The 21,275-nt window shown below is 37.7% G+C and overlaps 2 protein-coding genes across 5 annotated transcripts; both read left to right on the top strand.

Annotated features, from left to right (window-relative positions):
- The first annotated feature begins 7,011 nt into the window (after positions 1–7,011).
- LOC131323306 (peroxisomal membrane protein 11C) lies at positions 7,012–13,638 on the top strand. 4 transcript variants are annotated; one of them, XM_058355049.1, is made up of 9 exons: positions 7,032–7,187; positions 7,411–7,466; positions 8,429–8,636; positions 8,920–8,994; positions 9,078–9,152; positions 9,467–9,547; positions 11,890–11,964; positions 12,072–12,245; positions 13,396–13,638. In XM_058355049.1, exons 3-9 carry the CDS (start codon positions 8,445–8,447, stop codon positions 13,435–13,437), a joined length of 714 nt encoding a protein of 237 aa, XP_058211032.1. In that variant the 5' UTR covers positions 7,032–7,187; positions 7,411–7,466; positions 8,429–8,444; the 3' UTR covers positions 13,438–13,638. The 4 variants fall into 4 exon arrangements, with proteins under 4 accessions (XP_058211008.1, XP_058211014.1, XP_058211032.1 ...); XM_058355031.1 differs by having other exon boundaries at positions 7,028–7,187; positions 12,072–13,638; XM_058355040.1 differs by lacking the exon at positions 7,411–7,466 and having other exon boundaries at positions 7,047–7,187.
- A 723-nt stretch (positions 13,639–14,361) lies between these two features.
- LOC131323297 (pentatricopeptide repeat-containing protein At3g18970) lies at positions 14,362–17,130 on the top strand. The gene has a single exon (XM_058355015.1). It carries the CDS (start codon positions 15,601–15,603, stop codon positions 17,074–17,076), a length of 1,476 nt encoding a protein of 491 aa, XP_058210998.1. The 5' UTR covers positions 14,362–15,600; the 3' UTR covers positions 17,077–17,130.
- Positions 17,131–21,275: the final 4,145 nt, after the last annotated feature.

Raw genomic sequence — 21,275 nt, 5'->3', positions numbered from 1 at the left:
TGGTTCCCCCATCGGAAGTTTGGGTGTTGTATGTGTGTGTTTAAAAAGTTCACTCTACCTCTCCCTAATCAGGAATTGTCTAGGTGAGTTCATATGTGAAGTTACCCTCTTGCCCTCCCTCAAAAAAACTAAGTAGTGCCTACCCGTTGTGGTGGTGTCCGACCTCTAGTGCAGGCCCCTTAGGCCCGCCTGTCGTAGTGCTGCGATCCGCGGCGAGGCTCTTGGACCTGCGTCAGTTGGGTTAGCTCCCACATCGGGAGTTTGGGTGTTGTGTGTGTATTTAAAGGGTTCACTCTACCTCTCCATAGTCAGCAATTGCCTAAATGAGTTAGTAGGTGAAGTTACCCTCTTACCCTCCCTTAAAAAAATACTATATTGGCTATTTTGTTAAGAAGAAGAATGGGATTACAGCCTTTTACAGGGGGGATATAATGCTACTTTTTGACCCTTTCTCTCCCAGAAACGGACCCGGGGAGGTGTTGTGCGGTTGTGCGCATCCGGGCTGTCCGTTCAGTAAATTAATGGTCCAGATTTTATCTCGGAAATGAACATTTCGGATGCTCAGATGGTGGAGACGAGATTTGGACTGTTAGATTGCCGAACAAATGGCTCGAATGCTACACAGGGAAACAAATAAATTACTACTACCAAGGACCTACTTTTCTGCACTAAGCATCCACAATGGTAATAATTGTAACGACCCTGATTTTTGGTAAATAAAAATTTCGTTAAATATTTAAATTTTATTTTAATTACTTGGATTTGCTACAAAAAATTTCTTTTTAATTTTTATAATCCGTCATAATTAGATTTGAGACTTATAAAATTATATCTTTCACGCCGAGCAATCTAGTCATTTTCTAAAAACAAGTATGCTTATAAAAGCACTTGTATATTTTCTTAACGAGTTAGATAAAATCTTTAAATTATATTTCTTGGCTAGAAATCCTATTTGGCAAGTAGAGTTAGTTTCCAACCGATTAGTTGGAGGAACCAGACCACTGATTCGCCTAGTTACATTACCCTAACCCTAATTGGACCTTTTAGACCATCTTTGAACTATATGAACTCCTCCAAACCCTATAGGACCATTAGACCATAGGAGTAATCATTTTACTCCCATGACAAGTCATTTCAAACCCTAATTATTATCAATATTCCTTTACCTCTTGGTCCATAATGGTTAGGGAAATTTTTATCCCTTGGTTAATAGACCTTTGACTTGCCAAAGTTGACAAGACTATTCAAGCCCGTACCCACCTCTTTTATTCTCTATCCATTGAGTAATAGGAACTAGAAAAACTATGGTCCATTGGATAATAGCATGACTTGACTACCCATCATTGTACTTTAGACTTGTCATATCATGAATAATGTGACATGATTACGTATCCAGTGGATAATAAAACCTAGAAAAGTTAGTGACCATTAGTTAAAGCCATGACATCATAGTACCTTTGACTTGTCATGTCATGAATAGTATGACATGATTGTTTATCCATTGGGTAATAGAAAGTAGGGAAATTATTACCCATTAGTTCATGAGGTAATCAGAAGTATGTGTATCACTATACTTATCCCAACCCATATGCCAGTGTACTTTCCCCAACTTATAAGACAGTATGCTTTTCCAAATCTATGTGTTGTCCTATCTAGAATAATCTTGACATCACCATCACCTTTTACCCTTTGGTTAATAATTGCTAAGAAAATTTGTACCTCTTGGGTAATAGAAGTTAGTCTTGCCAATGAAAGCCTAGATTGGACCCGACAAGTCATATAGGAATCTTGGACCATGGGAAACCCTTATTTTGCTTCCAAAAGAAGTAAGCCTAAGCCTAAGCCTAGTCACATCAGCCTTACTTACCATCAATATCCCTTGGATAATAATTGTTAGGAGAATTTTTACCCCTTGGATCATGGAGGCTAGACTTGCCAAGGTGTACATAAACTTGACAAGACTAGTCATACCATAGGAGTAATCATTTTTATCCCCATGTTTAGTCATTTCAAGCCATAATTTTCACCAATGATCTTTTACCCATTGGTCCATAAATGTTAGGGAAGATATTATCCCTTGGACAATAGATTCCCATGACTAGTCATTTCAAAATTATTACCAATATTTTTTGTCCATTGGACGATAAATGTTAGGAAAAATATTATCCCTTGGACAATAGATTCCCATGACTAGTCATTTCAAAATTATTACCAATATTCTTTGTCCATTGGACGATAAATGTTAGGAAAAATATTATCCCTTGGACAATAGATTCCCATGACTAGTCATTTCAAAATTATTACCAATATTCTTTGTCCATTGGACGATAAATGTTAGGGAAAATATTATCCCTCGGACAATAGACTCCCATGACTAGTCATTTCAAAATTATTACCAATATTCTTTGTCCATTGGACGATAAATGTTAGGAAAAATATTATCCCTTGGACAATAGATTCCCATGACTAGTCATATCAAATTATTACCAATATTCCTTTGTCCATTGGACAATAATTGCTCGGGAAATTTGTACCCCTTGGGTAATAGCCAAGACTTTAGCTATAAATAGCCCTCCCATACTTCATTTCAACTCACACCAATCCTTCCTCCACCTTCTCTCTAGAAAACTTAAGAGTTCTTGCTTGTTCTTGCTTAGTTCTTCTTTGTTCTTGAGGTTCTTTCTTGAGTTCTTCAAAGAAACTCATCCAAAGCCGCCACTAAATAGTTCTTCGTTGTAGGAAGTTACTCCGCTCGATCACCGACGTACTTTCTGTAGCCACCCTACCGTCAAGAAGTAAGGTAGAACCCCTTGCCCCCTAACTCTACGTATAGAACCGTATATTAGAAAGTATAATGTCTTTACTCTTTATAAACATGTGTTGTTTTGAACTTTCGACAAAAGAGGAAAGAATGGATTTTTGAAAGATAGAACTTATCGTTTGTTTAGAAGTATTTGTATTTTGATCTTTAAAAATGATTATGAGTATGCATATATGAATTGCTTGTATTACTTGTGGTGTGATAAAGCATAAATGATTTCACTCCAAGGGCATCCGTACATGTGGCGTTGTGCTTTGAATAAGCATAAGTGATACACTTCAAGGGCGTCCGTACATGTGGCGTTATTTTATAAGTGGTGATTGAGTATGATGAGTAGTATTGAGTTGGATGATCTTGTTAGAATGTTTCATGCTTATTTTTGTCCTACCGCGGAGTCTTTGTATGTAACGAGACACGAGAATCGAGAAAGTAGAAACATGGCACCTAGGGTGTGATTAATGAAAGAGAATGTATTCCGAGGATGGAAATATTTTGAAACTACATAATGATCGGTTTTGGATGGCATTATGTGAGTTGTGTGCGTGTGCAAAAGTAAGATTTGTGAAAAACCCAATGAGAATCCGGAGCGGCGAAATCATTGTAGGGATACTCGGGAACCCGGAGCGGCGGAACCATTGTGGGATACTCGGGAACCCGGAGCAGCGGAACCGATGGTTTTGAATTGTGTGCGTTCCCATGGGAACCCGGAGCGGCGGAACCATGGTGAGGTATGGCTTGGTTATCCGCGGTACGGAGCCAATGCAATCGTGTGCCAATGGGAATCCGGTGCGGCGGAACCATTGTGAGGATACTCGGAAACCCGGAATGGCGGAACTGAGGTTGGGTGTGTTAAACAAATGATTTTTGAAAGATGGATTGGTATGTGAAAATGTTGACACAGTCTACGATGAGTCACGTAAGAGAAACTCAAAAAATCTTGGACACCAACGATAGTTATATAGCAATTGCAGATGTGTTATTGATATTGTCTTTTGTAGCTGTGTATACACGTATCATGTGGAAATCGATGTTTTATTATAACCTGTTGTTTGTAAGTTATGGGTTAGTGGGTATGGGATTGTTCTATTGAGCGTTGTAGCTCACGGTGTTACCTTTTGGTGACCCTGACATATTATATCGGTGGCGACGCTGGTATAATGTGTCAGACCTTGTAGATTATCAAGATGAACAGTACACCTTGGAGGCTTTTGGAACTGAGGAGCTGGCTAGGATGAAGGAGCAGGTGGAGCTGTAGTTAGGAACCCTAGAAACCCCTTCATTTGTGTAAATATTAAACTCTTGTGAGAGTTTTGTTGTAATAACGAGCTAGACTCCATTTGGTTTTATCAATAAAATGTTTATTTAACGTACCCAAAATTGGGGGCGTTACAATAATCAAAATCAATAACTAAAATGTGTCATGTCAGCATTTGATTATCCATTTAGTCCATAACAAAACTTAACAACCTCTATCTCCACATTGGTTATTTTTGCATTCCTGACAAAAAAAAAACCCCACAATACACAATGCACATTTGTTCAATCGCAAACGAGTTTCAATCACGCACCTGACCACGCCAAATTATTCGTCTTGATGAGACGATCCTAACGTGGGGTGTTTTTGACTTATCGAGTTTTGAGTTTGGTTATTGAGTTTTGGTTATTGGTAAAAGTTGTTAAGTTTGGTTATGGAATGGATGAAATTTGGTTATTTGGCAAAAGATTTGTAACTTTGCTTATTATAATGTGTGGTGTTTTTTTAGTATTATTAAATTTGTTTATTCACACCAAATTATTACAATGAGAATGCTCTAAGGTGATCTCACATTGAAAGCAATCTTGAACTTAATAAGAGTGCATTTTATCATGGATTTATTTAAGGGCACTTTGACCTAACTTTTTTGTTCTAGGAGTAGTATTTTTGTTTTTTTAAAATTTTGACTACATTTACATTGAATTTTTTGAATTAATTATTTATCTCGATAAGAGAAGTCTAAAAATTATAAAGTACAACCAAAGCAAAAAGAAAAATTCCGTACAGACAAAACTTTTATGCATCTGCCTTAATTGTCTTTAGTGTCGTTTTGAAACTTTTTCAACTACAGTCGTGTAAACCAAAAATGAAATAACATATATGAAGCAAGACCTACTCCCACCCATCCCAGGAATAATTGAAGAAAGTTATCTCCAGTTACCAACATTAGCATAAAAATAAAGTAAAAGTGAATAAATAAAACATAAATCGAGGGCTATGTGGATTCTCAAACGTATATGAAATGGAATAAAGATGGCTCAAGCTACTTATAAATGTAACCATAATTAACATCACTACGGTCGGGCTATCGAACATAGTGTAAAAAATGAATCTTGAGTCGCTTTGGTTCATATTTTTTTTACTTTTTTGATTCCTATGTCAAAAAAAATGGGTGATTCCAAAAAAATTCAGTCAAAAGTAAACAAAATATCTCTTAAAATAAATAATATTGATTGCCTTTAAGATAAATTAATTTAGGTATTCCAAAATGATTGATAATCTAATTTGTAATTAGAATATTATTGTTTGCTTAACCAAAGAATCCTCTCCCGTAGACGAATTGGGGATGATGTTGTGCAGTGGTGTGCGCAGCACCGTGCTAAGCACCTCTGAGCCATCGGATTGTTCATCCGATGGCTCGGATCTCATCTCGATAATGAATGGCTCTCGATCGTTAATTGCTGAGATGAGATCCGAACCGTCAGATATACGATCTAACGGTTCCGAGGTGCGCAACACGATGCTGTGCATCTCACTGCACAACACCAACCCGAAGTCCCGGTTGACCACAGTTTTTCCCATGGGCTCAATGGACATATAGTAAGGCGCGCAAGGGGAGACAGAGCATTGTCGTTACATAGTACTATTGATTTTCGCGCAGCACCGTGCTAAGCACCTCTGAGCCATCGGATTGTTCATCCGATGGCTCGGATCTCATCTCGATAATGAATGGCTCTCGATCGTTAATTGCTGAGATGAGATCCGAACCGTCAGATATACGATCTAACGGTTCCGAGGTGCGCAACACGATGCTGTGCATCTCACTGCACAACACCAACCCGAAGTCCCGGTTGACCACAGTTTTTCCCATGGGCTCAATGGACATATAGTAAGGCGCGCAAGGGGAGACAGAGCATTGTCGTTACATAGTACTATTGATTTTCGCAAGGTGAGACAGAGTTTAAAACAAAAACAATTGGAAGTTCATAAAACATCTCATAAAGCTTTTCCGAAAGCAGTTTTTACATAAATAATTTTAGACGTAAAATGTAGGGTACAAAACATTCTTTGGATCATTTTTGGTCCATTGCCACTAAATGAGCAGGTCCAGTGGTCTACTTAGCTCCTACCTATTTTTAACTGTTTTTCGTGGGTGTTGGTTCCCTACAATCGACTTTGGATGGATTTGTATTGTCTGTTTAGGTTTGAGGATATCTCTTATATTGTGGGAAAAAAACACTTGAGCCCTATAATGGGTGCAAAACATGGGTGGTATGCCGCCAGAGCCCCATGAACTCAAATATTCTATAATCAGAATTGAACCTATGCTTTTTGTTTGTTTTGCAATTTCAACCGCTAAATTGTACAAAAGATTTTGTGGGCAGAGTGCACAACAGATTCATTTGTTTGCCCTACGTACCTGTTTCTAATTGCATTTCGTGGGTGTTGATTTTTTGTGGGTAGATTAGTCTCAACCCATTTGAATGTGTGGAGAGTTGTGGAAAAAAAATATCACAACAGACTCGGTGGTCTGTCCTACGTACCTATTTCTAAAGCCAAAAAAAATTGACCTTGAGTTTGGCTTGATTGCAAGCGACCCAAACCCAATTCATTTACTAAACGAGTCTCTATAAATGAACAAGCCGAATTTTTTTGAGCTGAGTCGAGTTTTGAAATGTTAAGCTTAATTTGTTTATTCAATAGATTTCAAAACTCAAATTCAAACACGGCTCAATTATTAAATGAACAGAGCCCTAATGTGCCGAGCCATTAGTCAGCAGATATAGTCATATGAACAACAAAATGCACCTCGAAACACGTTGTGACTAATATCCCCAGGTTCATTAGAGAATGACAACCACAAGATGAGTTGAGAGTGGGAAACGAACGGCTGCGATAGTAAAATATCAGTAGGATTTAGGAATACAGGAGTAGTATTTTGTTTGTTTGTTCTGGGAAGGAGAGGACCAAACAAGCCCTTATCACTAGAACCAGAGGGAGAGATAGAGCTGCTGACGCTACGAGAGCTTGGATAAAAGACTGTCAATTTCTAGAAAGAAAACCAAAAAAAGTTGTAAACTTCGAGGCAGAAAAGCTCAGGCACTTCCCCAGGTATAACCTCTCTCTCTCTCTCTCTCTCTCTCTCCTGTCGATTGAATTCACAAGCCCTAGTTCTTTCATTTTCGTTTGCTTATTTCGATTTGAGGTATGTAGTAGTATCTCTCTACTTTGTTTGAAAAGGTTGTAATTAGTATATCTCTATTTATTGCGATTTCATATCTACGTGTAATTTGATTGGCAAGTAGGTTTTGTGACTTGATTTATAATATTTCAGCTTCATGTACGGGAGTTTGAGACTGGGCTTTGTGCAATTTGATTTCGGTTATTTGGGTATGAGTTTTCTATTTTGTGGTTCCTGTCTTATTGTTAAGGTAAATAAGAGGAGAAAAAAATTGGAAAATTTGAGTCATGTTTGCTGGTTTCTTGTTCTAAAACAAAGCCAAATATCAATTTACCAAGGAAAAAGAAGAAAAGAAACAACATGGCGTGTAAGCGCTGTGCTGGGTTAGAGTGCTGTGTTCCGAAATCCATATAATGGTAGCAAAGTTTTGCGAGTGTTTTGCCTGATTTTGCTAAAAAGTGGTTATTTCCCAAAATATTTGGGTAAAAGTAAAAAATTTTACTTTTCCGATTTGTCTAGACAAGACAAATCATTAATCCACAAAAATTTGGCGTAAAACTAACAAATGCAAAAAAAAATCAAATAAAGACAAAACAACTTATTTTCTAATAAGTTTAGGAGAACTCACCCTACTTTGGGTGAGAAGGGTCCTCTGATGTGACAAATCCTCATGTGATACAAAATGGTACCCACCACGTTCCTAGTTGGGGATCTGAGTCATTTATTTTTAGGCATAATTTACTCTCTCAATGTACACAATTTCACCCTTTGCGAAATTTGAATTCGTCTTCATTGGACATTTCCATACTTCCGTGATCGATTTTCTATCTAACACTACCATCTCACAAATGAGTTAACTTCTAATTTTATCGTTCCTTGTTTTTCTGTATATCCGACTTCGTAGCTATCACTTAGCAACCATATCATTCCTTCTTTTTCTTTTTTGCAGTCAAACATATTGTTCTTAATTTCCCTGAATCTTACACCAAAAAGCATGACTGTCTTATATTCATCTCATGGCTTTAATCATCTCTTTTTGTTTGTTTCTATTTTGAAAGATATTCCCTTAAGTTTCCATCTTGGAACTATGAAGCCTTTTTGCTCCTTTTATCAGGTTGCATGTTTTCTTTGGGTTTTCTCGACTAAGTAATCTACTCCTTTGACTTTACAGCTGAACTGAAGATAAAATGAGTACACTAGATGTAGCCAGAGCAGAACTTGGCCTTGTGGTTTTGTATTTGAACAAAGCCGAAGCCAGGGACAAGATATGCAGGGCTATACAATATGGTTCAAAATATTTGAGCAACGGAGAGCCTGGCACGGCCCAAAATGTTGACAAATCAACTAGCTTGGCACGGAAAGTTTTCCGTCTTTTCAAGGTCGACCTTAGTTGTACTTTAAGTAATAAGCTTCATAATGTCTTTTCACTAACTTTCTTGGTCTCTTAGTTAAGTACCTTGTCTTGTGAGAAAATTATTGCATATTCATTCTGGCCTAATGTCCTATGTACCAACTACCAAAGGCATTGTGTATTATTTTTCGATTTGAAAGGAAATTAAGTAGTTGACTTTGCTGATAATATTGCAAAATTAATGTTTTTCAATTTGTGGGGGTATGGCGTATTTTATCTTGGTCTCATCTTAGGTTTGTTCGTTTATGCAGTTTGTCAATGATTTGCACGCTCTTATTAGTCCGACGCCTCCAGGAACTCCCCTTCCACTTGTTTTGCTTGGAAAGGTACACAAATGGCTCGCTGACTGAACGCTTTCTACTTTTTAATGATATACTTTTGTCACCTCTAACCACAATGCTTTTCTCAGTCTAAAAATGCACTGTTGTCTACTTTCTTGTTTCTCGACCAAATTGTCTGGCTCAATAGGATGGGCATTTATAAGGTATCGGATTATTTTTCCTTACACACTCAGTGTTGTTCACTGATATTTGAGGCTGTATTTGGATCAAGAATTTGTAGCTGGATTTGTGGATGGTAAAAAAATATAGAAGATTCTCTTAGCAGATTGGAGATTTTTTCCCCCATCTCATCTTTTACCTCAACAACAAAGAAAATGTTGGGATTTCCCATCACATATTGAAGATATGTTCCCTGACAGCATCTTTTACCTCAACACGTACCTCCACAAATTCTTGATCCAAACAAAGCCTAAGAGAAGTGCTCACAAGGACCTTCGATTTTATGTGTTATGTTTAGGAAAAAGAACGTGCGGAGCTAATTGGCAGAATATCCCTGTATTGTTGGATGGGTTCTTCGATCTGCAGTACCTTGGTTGAGGTTTGCCACTGCTTCTCTCTCTGTGTTTGTTTTTCCTATATTTACTCCGTCCATTGGAGAACTATTTTTACTTGGGAAAAGAGCATGTGGTTTTGAGGGAGCACATAAAGGGCACGTGTTGAGTATATTTTGCGTATCCGTTTGGCCCTTGTTTACCTTGACATTTCTTGCAGTGATGTTACGAGTAGACATATTAGATTATCTGTCTGCATCTCCCAAAGGTGGTGTTGAAGACTTGAAGGGGCACAGAATAGCACTCACAAGTAAAGCAGATATGAGGAGGCAAACAAGGATTGGTGTTTCAATTGTTTTACTGAGCACAGTGGATTATAAAAAACACACCGTCCCAATGGGAAAATAGAATATATGGCCTATGCAGATAGTTGTGAACAGTCCTGTCTCTAGTCCGAGACCTAATTTGGTGGCAGTTAGCAAAGTGCAAACGCTTGAAATTGTCACAATCTCGAGGCCCTATGATTAGATCATCTATTCAGATGGAGCATAGCAGACGGGTAGTGTACCACGCGATGTTACAATGTATCTCAATGAACAAAATAGAATTTACGGATGTTCTAATTGTAGAGCATTAGATCTGGTCCAAGAAGTGACAAATTTTTAACTTTAAGATGATTTGGGCCCAACCAAATGGAACTTTTGAAATATTATATCGGGTATGGTGAGAAATTGAATGACGACTACTAATTGGATTTTGAAGATAGACAAATTCAGGAGATCTAAAAAGGGTAATATGGACTACACTTATGGAGGGCAGGGAGTAATGCTTATTATGTTGCTGTCAATTATTGTTTTATTCTTCAGGTGAAAGTACATAAACACCTCCTCAACTACTATCATTTTTTCTCACGAAGACCCCCTCACATTTAAAAGCGCCCATACAGACCCCTTCAACTAATCTCCCTTACTCAAGTGACACCCTTCCATCTCTAAAGCGTTTGTGATGAACCCCTTCATCCATAAATCAGACAAAAAAACCCTTGTTGCATTACATATATACACCCCCTCTAACCCTTCTCTTTCTTCCCTCAACAAACAGCCTCCAATCAAAACCTAAAATCGACAAACAGATCTGAAACTTTGGTTCATATATATATATATATACAGAAATCCTATGTGTACCGACCAAAGTGTAGGGAAACCGTACCGACCGCCGCGCGCAGCCGTCTCCGGCCACCGGACACCCGATCCGAGCCGTCCAAAAATTTAAAAAAAAAAAACCGAGGGGCCCAACTTGGGAATCAACGGCATCCGAGGTATGTAAGGTGCTTGATCCGAGCACCCTTTTTTCGTGTATATATGTATATTTCCGCGAATATACATATATATACGAAAAAGGGTGCTCGGATCAAGCACCTTACACACCTCGGATGCCGTTGATTCCCGCGTTAGGCCCCTCGGTTTTTTTTTTTTAAATTTTTGAACGGCTCGGATCGGCGGTCCGGTGGCCGTTGGTACGGTTTCCCTACGGAAACCGTCGGTGCAGCTAGCACTACTATATATATATATATATATATATATATTGGGGCCAGTTCCACCCACGCAATTTAAAAAAATAAACACTCCATCTCAATAAAATCAATAGTTGGATTAAAACTTAAAGGGACTGTATTCTCCAACCCCTTCTCAATCACAGGTAATCTCTCCCTCTCCGTCTAAGCTATTCTCTATATACCCTAACTGACTAACCACTGGCTCCGGTGACCTTTTTTTCTCTCTCTTCCAATACATACACACTCTCTAAAGAAAAGTTAAAAAAATAGAGATGGGAAAAGCAACGTAGCAGCTGCCGTTGACTGTCACCACCATTCTCCTCGGCTTCTCTTCTCCCACACCTCTCTCCTTTCCCTCTTCTTATTCCCTTCTCATTTCTTATCAGCAAAAGAACTACCGTGGCACCTGCCGCCGTCGCGTCATGGTTTTCGCTCTATTTTTTGTCGTTATATACAGAAGGTTCTCTTTAAAATGATTGATATAAGGAAAAAAGAAATTGTATAAAACAAAAAAAATGATTTGAACGATTGATAGAATAAGGGTATAATATAAATGTTAGGAGGTCTCCATGGAACAAAGTGATAGTTGAGGGGGTGTTTATGTACTTTTGCCTTATAAAAAAATGGTATCTTAGTCATTTCCTCCATTCCGTTAACGGAATTAGCATTTTTTTCGTTTTCAGTAGTTGAGGGGGTCTGTATGGGCGCTTTTAAACATGAGGGGGTCTCCATGAGAAAAAGTGATAGTTAAGGGGGTGTTTTTGTAATTTCGCCTATTCTTTATTACAACATAGAATGGTCAAATGTGCTTCCTCTGATATATATATATTTCAGGCTGCAGAGCTTGGAAGGCTTTCCTTATCAATGAACAAATTAGAGAAGGATCTGAAGGATTTGGATAAGTACAAGGTATTTTACTATTTTTATGAGGGCGTGCGCTTGTGTAATTCGTGGGGGTGTAGTAATTTCTCTATTTCCTTTTCCCATGTTTTTTTTTGTGCATTTTGGAAATGTAGAATGAGCAATACCGTAGTAAACTCAAGAAGTCAAATGAGCGGTCATTGGCCCTGGTTAAAGCAGCCATGGATATAATGGTTGCAGTTGGACTGCTTCAAATGGCACCCAAGAAAGTCAATGCCCGTGTTACAGGTGCCTTTGGATTTGTCAGCTCTCTCATCTCGTGTTATCAGGTATTAACAAATCGTTGCCGTCTTTCCGTTTTGTCAACTCCAGTCATGCGTGTTAGCTCTTAGCCTCTTAGGGCTTGGGAAATCAGTTCGTTCATTTGATGTTAGGGGTGGAGGATATGGTATTTTTTATATGGGTTGGTATATAGATGTGTTTTGATACTCCTAGCTGCTTGGTCTTGAATGGTTCAATATCACAAAGGTTATGTTAACTAGAGCACGGGTAATTCTGGTCTGGTATGTGGGCTGGAAACATGACGTGGCGCGCTTCGTGCTTTAATAGTGGTAAAAAGGCGTAGAATTGTATAGGTTAGTCTATTTTTGTTTGGTAAAAGAGATTTTTATTACCAAAAGAACAAAAATACAAGGAACCAAAGGGGGCATACCCCTGAGAAAGCAGAAGAACTACACAGTAAAATTCAGAAAACTACTCAACAGCCCTATATACATCATGACTACAGAATTTTCTCCGAGATATTCCATGCTTGACACAAAACCTTGTTACCACACCCTATCTCTCACATCCTTTATAATCTGATCAGAAATGTTCTCTGGGAAGGGCTTTAGTTTTTTTGCCAAAAAATACAGTCTATCCTTGCCCTCCAAATGTGATTGATCTCCTACAAATGCCAAACTTCTGTAAGATTTTTTCCCAGATCAAAGCTGAAAAAGGACAATCACAGAATAATGTGTCTATGAGATTCATTACTCTTTAGATAGTCCTTGTTTATAAATTTCTGTTTTGAAATTCTAATTGATAAACAGTTGAACCCATTGTTAGGAGCATTGAATCTTTTCTACATTGTCCAATCTTCCTTTATTTTGGTTCATTATATTTTTGATGTTTCTCCTACATGAAGAGGAAAACATAGGACATAAACAGAGAAAAACGTTGGGATTGTTTTGGCACACTTCTTTCACCCTTGTGGAACCAAGGAGTGCCATGTTTTGGAACGCACTGTTTTGAAACATTATCGATTTCTGGCTGTAATAGAACAAGCATCCTGGAATATAATTGCCCTTGTTCAGTACGCACTTTTAGAAAGTTATATTTCTGGATGGAGCTCAAAAACTACATCGGGTTATTGGATTCGAGTTACTGAGTATTACTCTCACCTCCGGTATTCTTGTTCCTTGTTTCTCGCCTATGCAGTTGCTTCCATCACCTCCACCCCAGAAGGCCAAGGCACCTTGAAGGGAGGCTGCTCCTATGTCCAACAAATCTTGAATGCAATTTGAATAATTAATCGAAGGTTGTGAGGTACATCCATATGTTGGTGTAGGGTTATGAGCAATTTATACGGGGAGGGTGGTGTTCCGTTACAGTAATGATAAAATATGTTTCACCTTATTGGTAATTGGTTCGTGTCAATATCCACGTTGTTCATTTCACCTACATTTTTCTGTTACTCTTTGCATTTGTTGTCTTGTTGCTGTGCTTGGTTAATCTTGCTATTCAAAAAAATACCCACATAAGGGGATAATTTTGGGAAAATGACGGCCAATGACGTGTTTTGATAATTAATACCCGTCAATGATAGTTTCAGTATTAGCAAATGTTCTTAACATGTCCTTGGCCGGTATTAATTATCAAAACATGTTTTGGGCGTCATTTTCCCGATAATTTTCTTGATTTCACCCCAAGATTCCACTGACAAAATAAACAAGATTTTGATTCTTTTTAGGAGGAATTTTATATGCCCAATGAAAGCTTGATTCAATCGCACATTTCCGCTAATAAGATTAATGCTACATGACATGTCTAAATGAGATTTGTTCTCTATCAATGAAGCAACCTTGTTTGGTTTGCATTTTTGAAAGTTATTTTTGATGTAATGAGTGGTAATAAGTAGAGAGAGATAAAGAGAAAAATGAATTGAGAAACGTGTAGAGAGAAAAATGAGATGAGTTGAGTTGAGATGTGAACCAAACAAGGTGTAAATAATCATAATTCGCGATTTGATCACGTTTTTATTGTAATTAGATCAAATTTTGTATAGGTATGGCCCTATAAAATGACGGGCAGTGCTATGAATACGCTTTTAAAATACAATTTAATGGTTCCGAAAATAGTTGTATACGAAGTGTTTTAAAGGTGTTTTTTAGACGCGGATTAAAAAAAAAAGGAGGTTTTTTTAGACTTTTTGGTAAAATGACTGCTTTGAATCATGAAAATGAGATCAATGGCTGGCCCAACTGTTCATAACTTTAGATGGACCGCAGAGAAGCTGTTTTTGGGACATGTAATGGCAACTGTCAAATTGTTTTTCTTTCATTTTTCGATATGTATTGGAAAATGCTTCCGGACATAGAAACACGTATAGATGTATCTTCAACCGATTGATATGTGTGGGTTCAACGTGCATTTTATGCTATCTATGTGTTTCAAATGGTTTTGAACACATCTATGTCTGTATTACTTGCTCATTCCCATTACATTCCACAAAGACTACCTTATATTATCAAAAGAAACTTCAATGTGGTTTTATCAATCTTAAATTAATCAGCTTCAGTGCAATAAAAATTCGGGGTCAACGAATTTATATAATGTATAAAATGTATTCTTGAGCAGTAGTACCCTAATTTTCATGAGATCCTCATCTTGGACTAGAAACAATGCAGGCAGTGCCAGCAAGAACACGGGTTTTATTTCACCTTGGCAAAGTAGTACAGTAATTAATAGCTCAAGAGATTCTACATTTGCATTAGAGAGAGAGATCGAGAGATTTTGAGTCGCAGTAACCCTAAGCCAAGTCGGGTAAAGGAGCAAACTTCACTTGCTATGTTTGGATATGAATTTGTAAGTAAACTTATTGAAGCATTAGATCGAGGAAGATAAAAACTCCGTTGGTTTTATATTTATTTTTTCATTTGTCAATACCAATATCTTTTTCGGAATTTATTATGAATGATGTTGTTACTCCGTTTTTAGGTGTTTTATACTACGATGACAACGTAAGAAAGCTTTGTTTTTTGGAGGACAATCTATAACAAATTTATGAACTGGTAAACCTTTTCAGCCATGAAAAGTTGCTGCCAAACGGATTGCCCCAAAAGTGGAGATGAGTTAAATCCTTTTTGTTACCAAATACGGAGGGGTGGGTGGGGTAAATCAACTGGAATTTCTTATTATGTGAGATTGGTCTGAGTTGAACCAAAATCGCTTGTAATAAGAAGTTACCCTCCAATCTCCATTAATTAAGTTTAAGTCAACTCCCTGGAAAAAGAAAGAACTCTGATCTGGGACTATCCATACATACATAAGCTCTCAAAACTAACTCCACTAAAAAAGGACTAGCTGAAATTCCTATCTCAATTATACCTCCACCTCCACCTCCACCTCCACCTGCACATATGCATGCAGAGCCTTCCAATGCCACCAAGTAGGTATCTGATCTCGTCCCTCCTACAACCCAAACCCCCCCTAAAACTAAAACTAATAAAATCCCTGTCCCATCTCAAACAAATCCACGCCCAACTCCTCACCAACGACCGCCTCAAATCCCCACCCATCCTTGCCCAACTTATCCAACGCTTATCAACCCCACTCGCCACTACCCATGCTCATCTAATCCTCACCCACTTCCACCCTCCAAATCTCTACCTCTTCAACGTCCTGATCAGGTGCACCAAACCCAGAGACTCTATCCATCTCTTCGCCGACTGGGTCTCTAAATCTTCCCTCCCCTTCGACGATTCCACTTACGTCTTCCTGCTCGGCGCCTGCGCTCGGTCTTGCACCGCGGTTTCCGCATTGTTCGAAGGGAAACAAGTGCACGCTCGGGTGATCAAACATGGGTTTTTGTCGGATGTCATGGTGGGAACAACTGCTGTTCATTTCTATGCGAGTAATTGGGACGTGGGCTCCGCGCGCCGACTGTTTGATGAAATGACCGTGAGGAGTAGTGCTACTTGGAATGCCATGACAAAGGGCTACTGTTCGCAGAAATTGAAGGTTGGGGAATATGCCCGTGATGCGTTCGCGTTGTTTAAGGAAATGTTGGTTGGTGATGTTAGTGGCGTTACACCAACCGATACGACTATGGTTTGTGTTCTTTCCGCAGCTTCTCAGTTGGGTGTTTTGGATACCGGCACTTGCGTTCATGGGTATATTGAGAAGGCAATTTATTCCCCGGAACTTGATGTGTTTATCGGGACTGGCCTTGTCGACATGTATGCGAAATGCGGTTGCCTGGACAGCGCTATGTACGTATTTAAGAGAATGAAAGAGAGAAATGTGTTGACGTGGACGGCTATGGCAACCGGGCTAGCCGTTCATGGGAAAGGAAAACAAGCGCTGGAGATTTTGGATGCTATGGAAGCTCATGGTGTGAAACCCAACTCGGTGACTTTCACTAGCTTGTTTTCTGCCTGCTGCCATGCCGGACTTGTCGAAGAAGGCCTTTGTTTGTTCCACAGCATGGAGAGAGAATTCGGCATTGAGCCTCTGATACAACACTATGGTTGTGTTGTTGATCTTCTAGGCAGAGCAGGGCACTTGAAAGAGGCATACAGTTTTGTTAAAGATATGAAGGTGGAGCCGGACGCGGTTTTGTGGAGGTCTTTGCTTAATGCATGCAAAGTTCATGGGGATGTTGTGATGGGGGAGAAGGTGGGGAAGATTCTCCTCCAGTTGCAGCAGCAGACAGAGCTTAGTGTTGTGGAGTCAAGGGATGTGAGTGAAGACTATGTTGCTTTGTCAAATGTGTATGCTTATGCTGAGAGATGGGAGGGTGTGGGAATGGTTAGGGATATGATGAAGATTAAGGGGATTCAAACTAAACCTGGTTGTAGTTCAGTTCAATCTTTTCGTGGCTGCCTCTTGGATGTATAGTGGATAAAAAATAATAAATAAATAAAATAACTTGGAAACAATAGGTTTTACTTATTTCTCATTGATAATTGTTCGTTTTCTTCGGCTCTTCGAGTTACTGATATGGCCAAAATTGAAATCAACTAGATATATATTACATTTTTCTTGAAGTTTATTCGTAAAATCATAACTATCCCTGCTTTCTCAAGAAAAACGTACTTTGTTCATATTGTTACCGAAGGACTTTGGCAACCTCGAATCCAGCTCACTCAGGAACTGATGATCGATCTGAAAATATAAACAGTTCGGATTATACTTATGGGCTTGGGACGACACTCATCTGAAGGTCGATCCATCGGCATCCTGCTGTGCCTTGGGGCCCTTCTTTCCCAGGTCCGCGCCAGCCCAGTACCTACTCCCAATGGTTGAATTTTGGGGCTATGTTTCTTTCCGAGCTTGGGCTGCCAACTCCACACAGAAAAAACACAAGCATGGTTTGGTCCGAATATTGTTCGTAGAGTTTTTTTTGGTTTTGTTTTTATACCAGAAACAATTGATATTTGATATCTTTATTTGGTGAATTTATTTTTTGAAAAATTATGCATTAAAATATTTTATTCAACGAAAAACACAAGTTTTCATTACGATTAATTGAAATAATTGAACAAAGGATATATATTCTAACAATAATTCTTTAGGGACCAATGGGTCCCCTATCGAAATCGTACCGACGGCCGTGCCGGGCTGTCTTCGGCTACCGAACGGCCGATCTAGGCCGTCCAAAAATTAAAAAAAAAATCGAGGGGGCCCACGCAAGAATCAGGCACCCTACACGCATATTCTAATTTCTAGGGACGGGAGAATGCGGATTACTTCCGAACCACTCCACAGAGGTCCCAAACTCAGCTATCTCGAGAGAGAGTTGGGAAAACGCTACTTGGGCAACCAATGTATTGGCGCAGACTAACTTTTCTCACAAATATATATACACACACAGTCCAGATCAAGTCTACACCTCTTCTGGTTCGCACAGTCTGCATCTCTCATTTTCTGATCGAATTTTGATAATCAGAATCGCTCAATGTAAGCAGAACGTGATTTTAAGGATACCAGCGAGAAATCGGCAAAAAAAATGATCATAAAGAGTTTCATCCGAACAGTTTCTTTTGATTCTTTTCTATTAGTATTATTTTTTTCCTCAATAGATGTCTAGCCTACTCCTAAGTGAAGTGGGAAGGGGTACCGATAAATGGCTACCGGTGGAGCAAAATCAAAAGGTAACAAGTACTCGCGCTTCTGGGGAGAATCGAACCCTTAACTTTCATATGGAATAGGTGAAAAAGTGTCGTTGGGTTACTTGGCGATTCTTTTTCTATTATTTGGACAACCACTTTGTCCTTGGCAATGTCATACAACAATTTTAGCGTAGCTAATCACATGGGGTTGGGTAGGGCAGGTAAGGGTCGTGGCCCTACCATAGATCATTTTTCAGTTACCAGTGACGGCAAAAAGTGTATACACACACATATAGCTACATAATTAATGGCCGATATGGTCCATAGTTCTTTGTGATTGATTTCGACTTTTTACTTGTTCATTTTTCGTCTTAAATTCTTTTTACGAGGGTGTTCGTTGAAGAATTAATGTGTCGATAAATACTACTTGGCTCAAAAAATAAGAACTCGTGAGGACAATAATAATCTTTTGTATTTTTATATAGTATTTTTTGATCGTAACTATGCATACTAGTATATGAGATCTTCTGTATAAATAATTGGTTAACAGTGATAGTGAAATTTTTTTAAAAAAATTTTGAACACCCTCTTAAAAAATCCTAGAGCTGTCACAGACTATAGGTGGATCTCAGTTTCAAAGAAAAAAAAGAAAGAAATCAAAACACCGATGCATATAAAATTAGTACTACATATGTAAACCAACCTAAGAAGTACTGTATTTGTCTTGATATATATATATATGTTTCTTCTAAATTATTCTAATCCAGCAAGAAAAAATATAAAAACTTCTGTTTCAATTTATTTTTGTATCTTATCTTTTTTTCAATTTCTCTAAAACAGAGCCTAAATTTGCTGCGGTTTGCAATTTAATGTAGCTCCCGCACATGCTCCTAATTAGGGGTGAGCAAAATAACCATGAAACCGTGAATCCAGTCCAAACCAATCCAAACCGAATAGTTTGGTTTGGTTTTTTAATGATGTGGTTAGGTCTCGGTTTAAAAAAAATAGAAACCGTGTTAAATGGTTTGGTTTATGGATTTACGTTAATGGTTCTGGTTCCAAACCAATCCGAACCGTGTGATACACACACACACACATATAATATATAATTTGTTTAGATATACTTAATACACTTAATTTCCTTATCTAATACTCTATTCCACCACCCTATTCTTTTCTTTCACTTTCAATATTAATTTCCTAAACTTCCTATTCCTACAATTTCATTACGCTAAACATACATGGTTTGGGCTTAGTAAAGTGATTTCCTACTCTTTTATCTCGGTAACTTACTTTCTAATGTATTCTATTCTTATTTAGTTGATTGATGTTAGTGAGTTTTGATGATTTTAATATATTAATTTCAATATAACTTTTAGTTTAAGTTATCTTTGCAATTTTAAGTACTTAAAATAATTTATAGTAATGATATCTCAATTTTAAACGAACCGTGGTTTAAAACCGAAACCAAACCGCCTTTGAATGGTTTGGATTGGTTTGGTTTTATGAATTTTATGGATTGGTTTGGTTCTCTAAATTCATAATCCGTAAGTAGTGGTTTCGTTATTGGATTACTATAAAACCAGACCAATCCGATCCATGCTCACCTCTACTCCTAATCATAATAACTCTTTTCCTGCATAATTTTTTTTTTACTTTTCTACCTTTCTTTGTTTTATTGTAAAATCATTCTACAATAATTACTTTAATAACTATGGGATACTCATGTATATGCACCCTAAGACTGTAGGTGGATCTGGGTTCCAAGGCAAAAAATAAAGTAGATGAAAATACTAATGCGTATAGTTAAATTTAGTACCACAGGCGTAATCCAAATTAAGAATTTTTCCTAATCCAACAAGAATTTTTTTTTTTTAATATAGCCCCAGCACATGCTCCTAAGGTATTAAATGCAGTAGTTCCCAATTACCACTTAAAATAGTTGAAGTCAAATCCCTCCAATTTAATACTTCTTCTTTTCTTTGTTTTTTGAACTACTTCAAATTTTAATATATATATATACACACACACACACACACACACACTTTTCACGTCATATAAGCAAACCCCCCCCCCCCCCCCCCCCCCCCCACTGACATGGCCCTCCTTTCCCCTTTTACCCTCTCTCCCTCCCTCCGTCCCTCCCTCCGTCCCAGCACTCTCTTATATTTGATTTTTTTGTTATAAAATTTTAAATACTAATAATTTATTTTTCACGTATTTTTTTAATAAATTTATATTTTTGAAATCTACTCAACGAAATCTATCAAACAAGCCTAATATTGATGGTAAAATAATATAAAACGGAAAAATTATATTTTTTACGTAGTCTAAACTATGTAAAGAGGTTGAAAAATATGTTCCAAATTTCAATCCGTTTTTACGTAGTTTAATTATGACCATTTAGGATAAAATGAGCAGAAAACTGAAATCTTTCCACCGGTTTAAACAGATTGAAATTGGAAACACTTAATTTTTTTAACATTTTTAGACAGTTTATATATTAAAAAATATAGTTAAAAAATTAAGTGTTCCGAATTTAAATCCGCTTGAACCGGTGGAAAGATTTTAATTTCCTGATCATTTTATCCTAAATGACCATAATTAAATTTTGACTCTAGGACTCTCGTTGATAAGCCCTAAGAGATATTTGATTCTAAAAGGCCAAAAATTCATTATGACCATTTAAGATAAAATGAAAAAAAAAACAAGATCTTTCCACCGATTGAACCGGATTGAAAATCGGAACACTAAAATAATTTTAAATAAATAAAAAAGAAAAAAGATACAGAGTATAAATATTATTAATTAAATAAAAAAATAACAAATTAATTGCAACGGTTGAAAGTTGGAAGTTGCAACAGTTGAAAGTTAATCGTACCATTGGCTGAAAGTTGCAACAGTTGGCCAGTCTGAAGTTGGAAAAAAATTAATTGCGGTTGAAAAGTCCTTCTGAAGTTGGAAAAAAATTAATTGCACCATTGG

This window comes from Rhododendron vialii, chromosome 1a (assembly GCF_030253575.1).
Source record: "Rhododendron vialii isolate Sample 1 chromosome 1a, ASM3025357v1".
Lineage (NCBI taxonomy): Eukaryota > Viridiplantae > Streptophyta > Magnoliopsida > Ericales > Ericaceae > Rhododendron > Rhododendron vialii.
The sequence above is the reverse complement of the archived record's forward strand: the minus strand, read 5'-3'. Positions and strand labels throughout refer to the sequence as shown.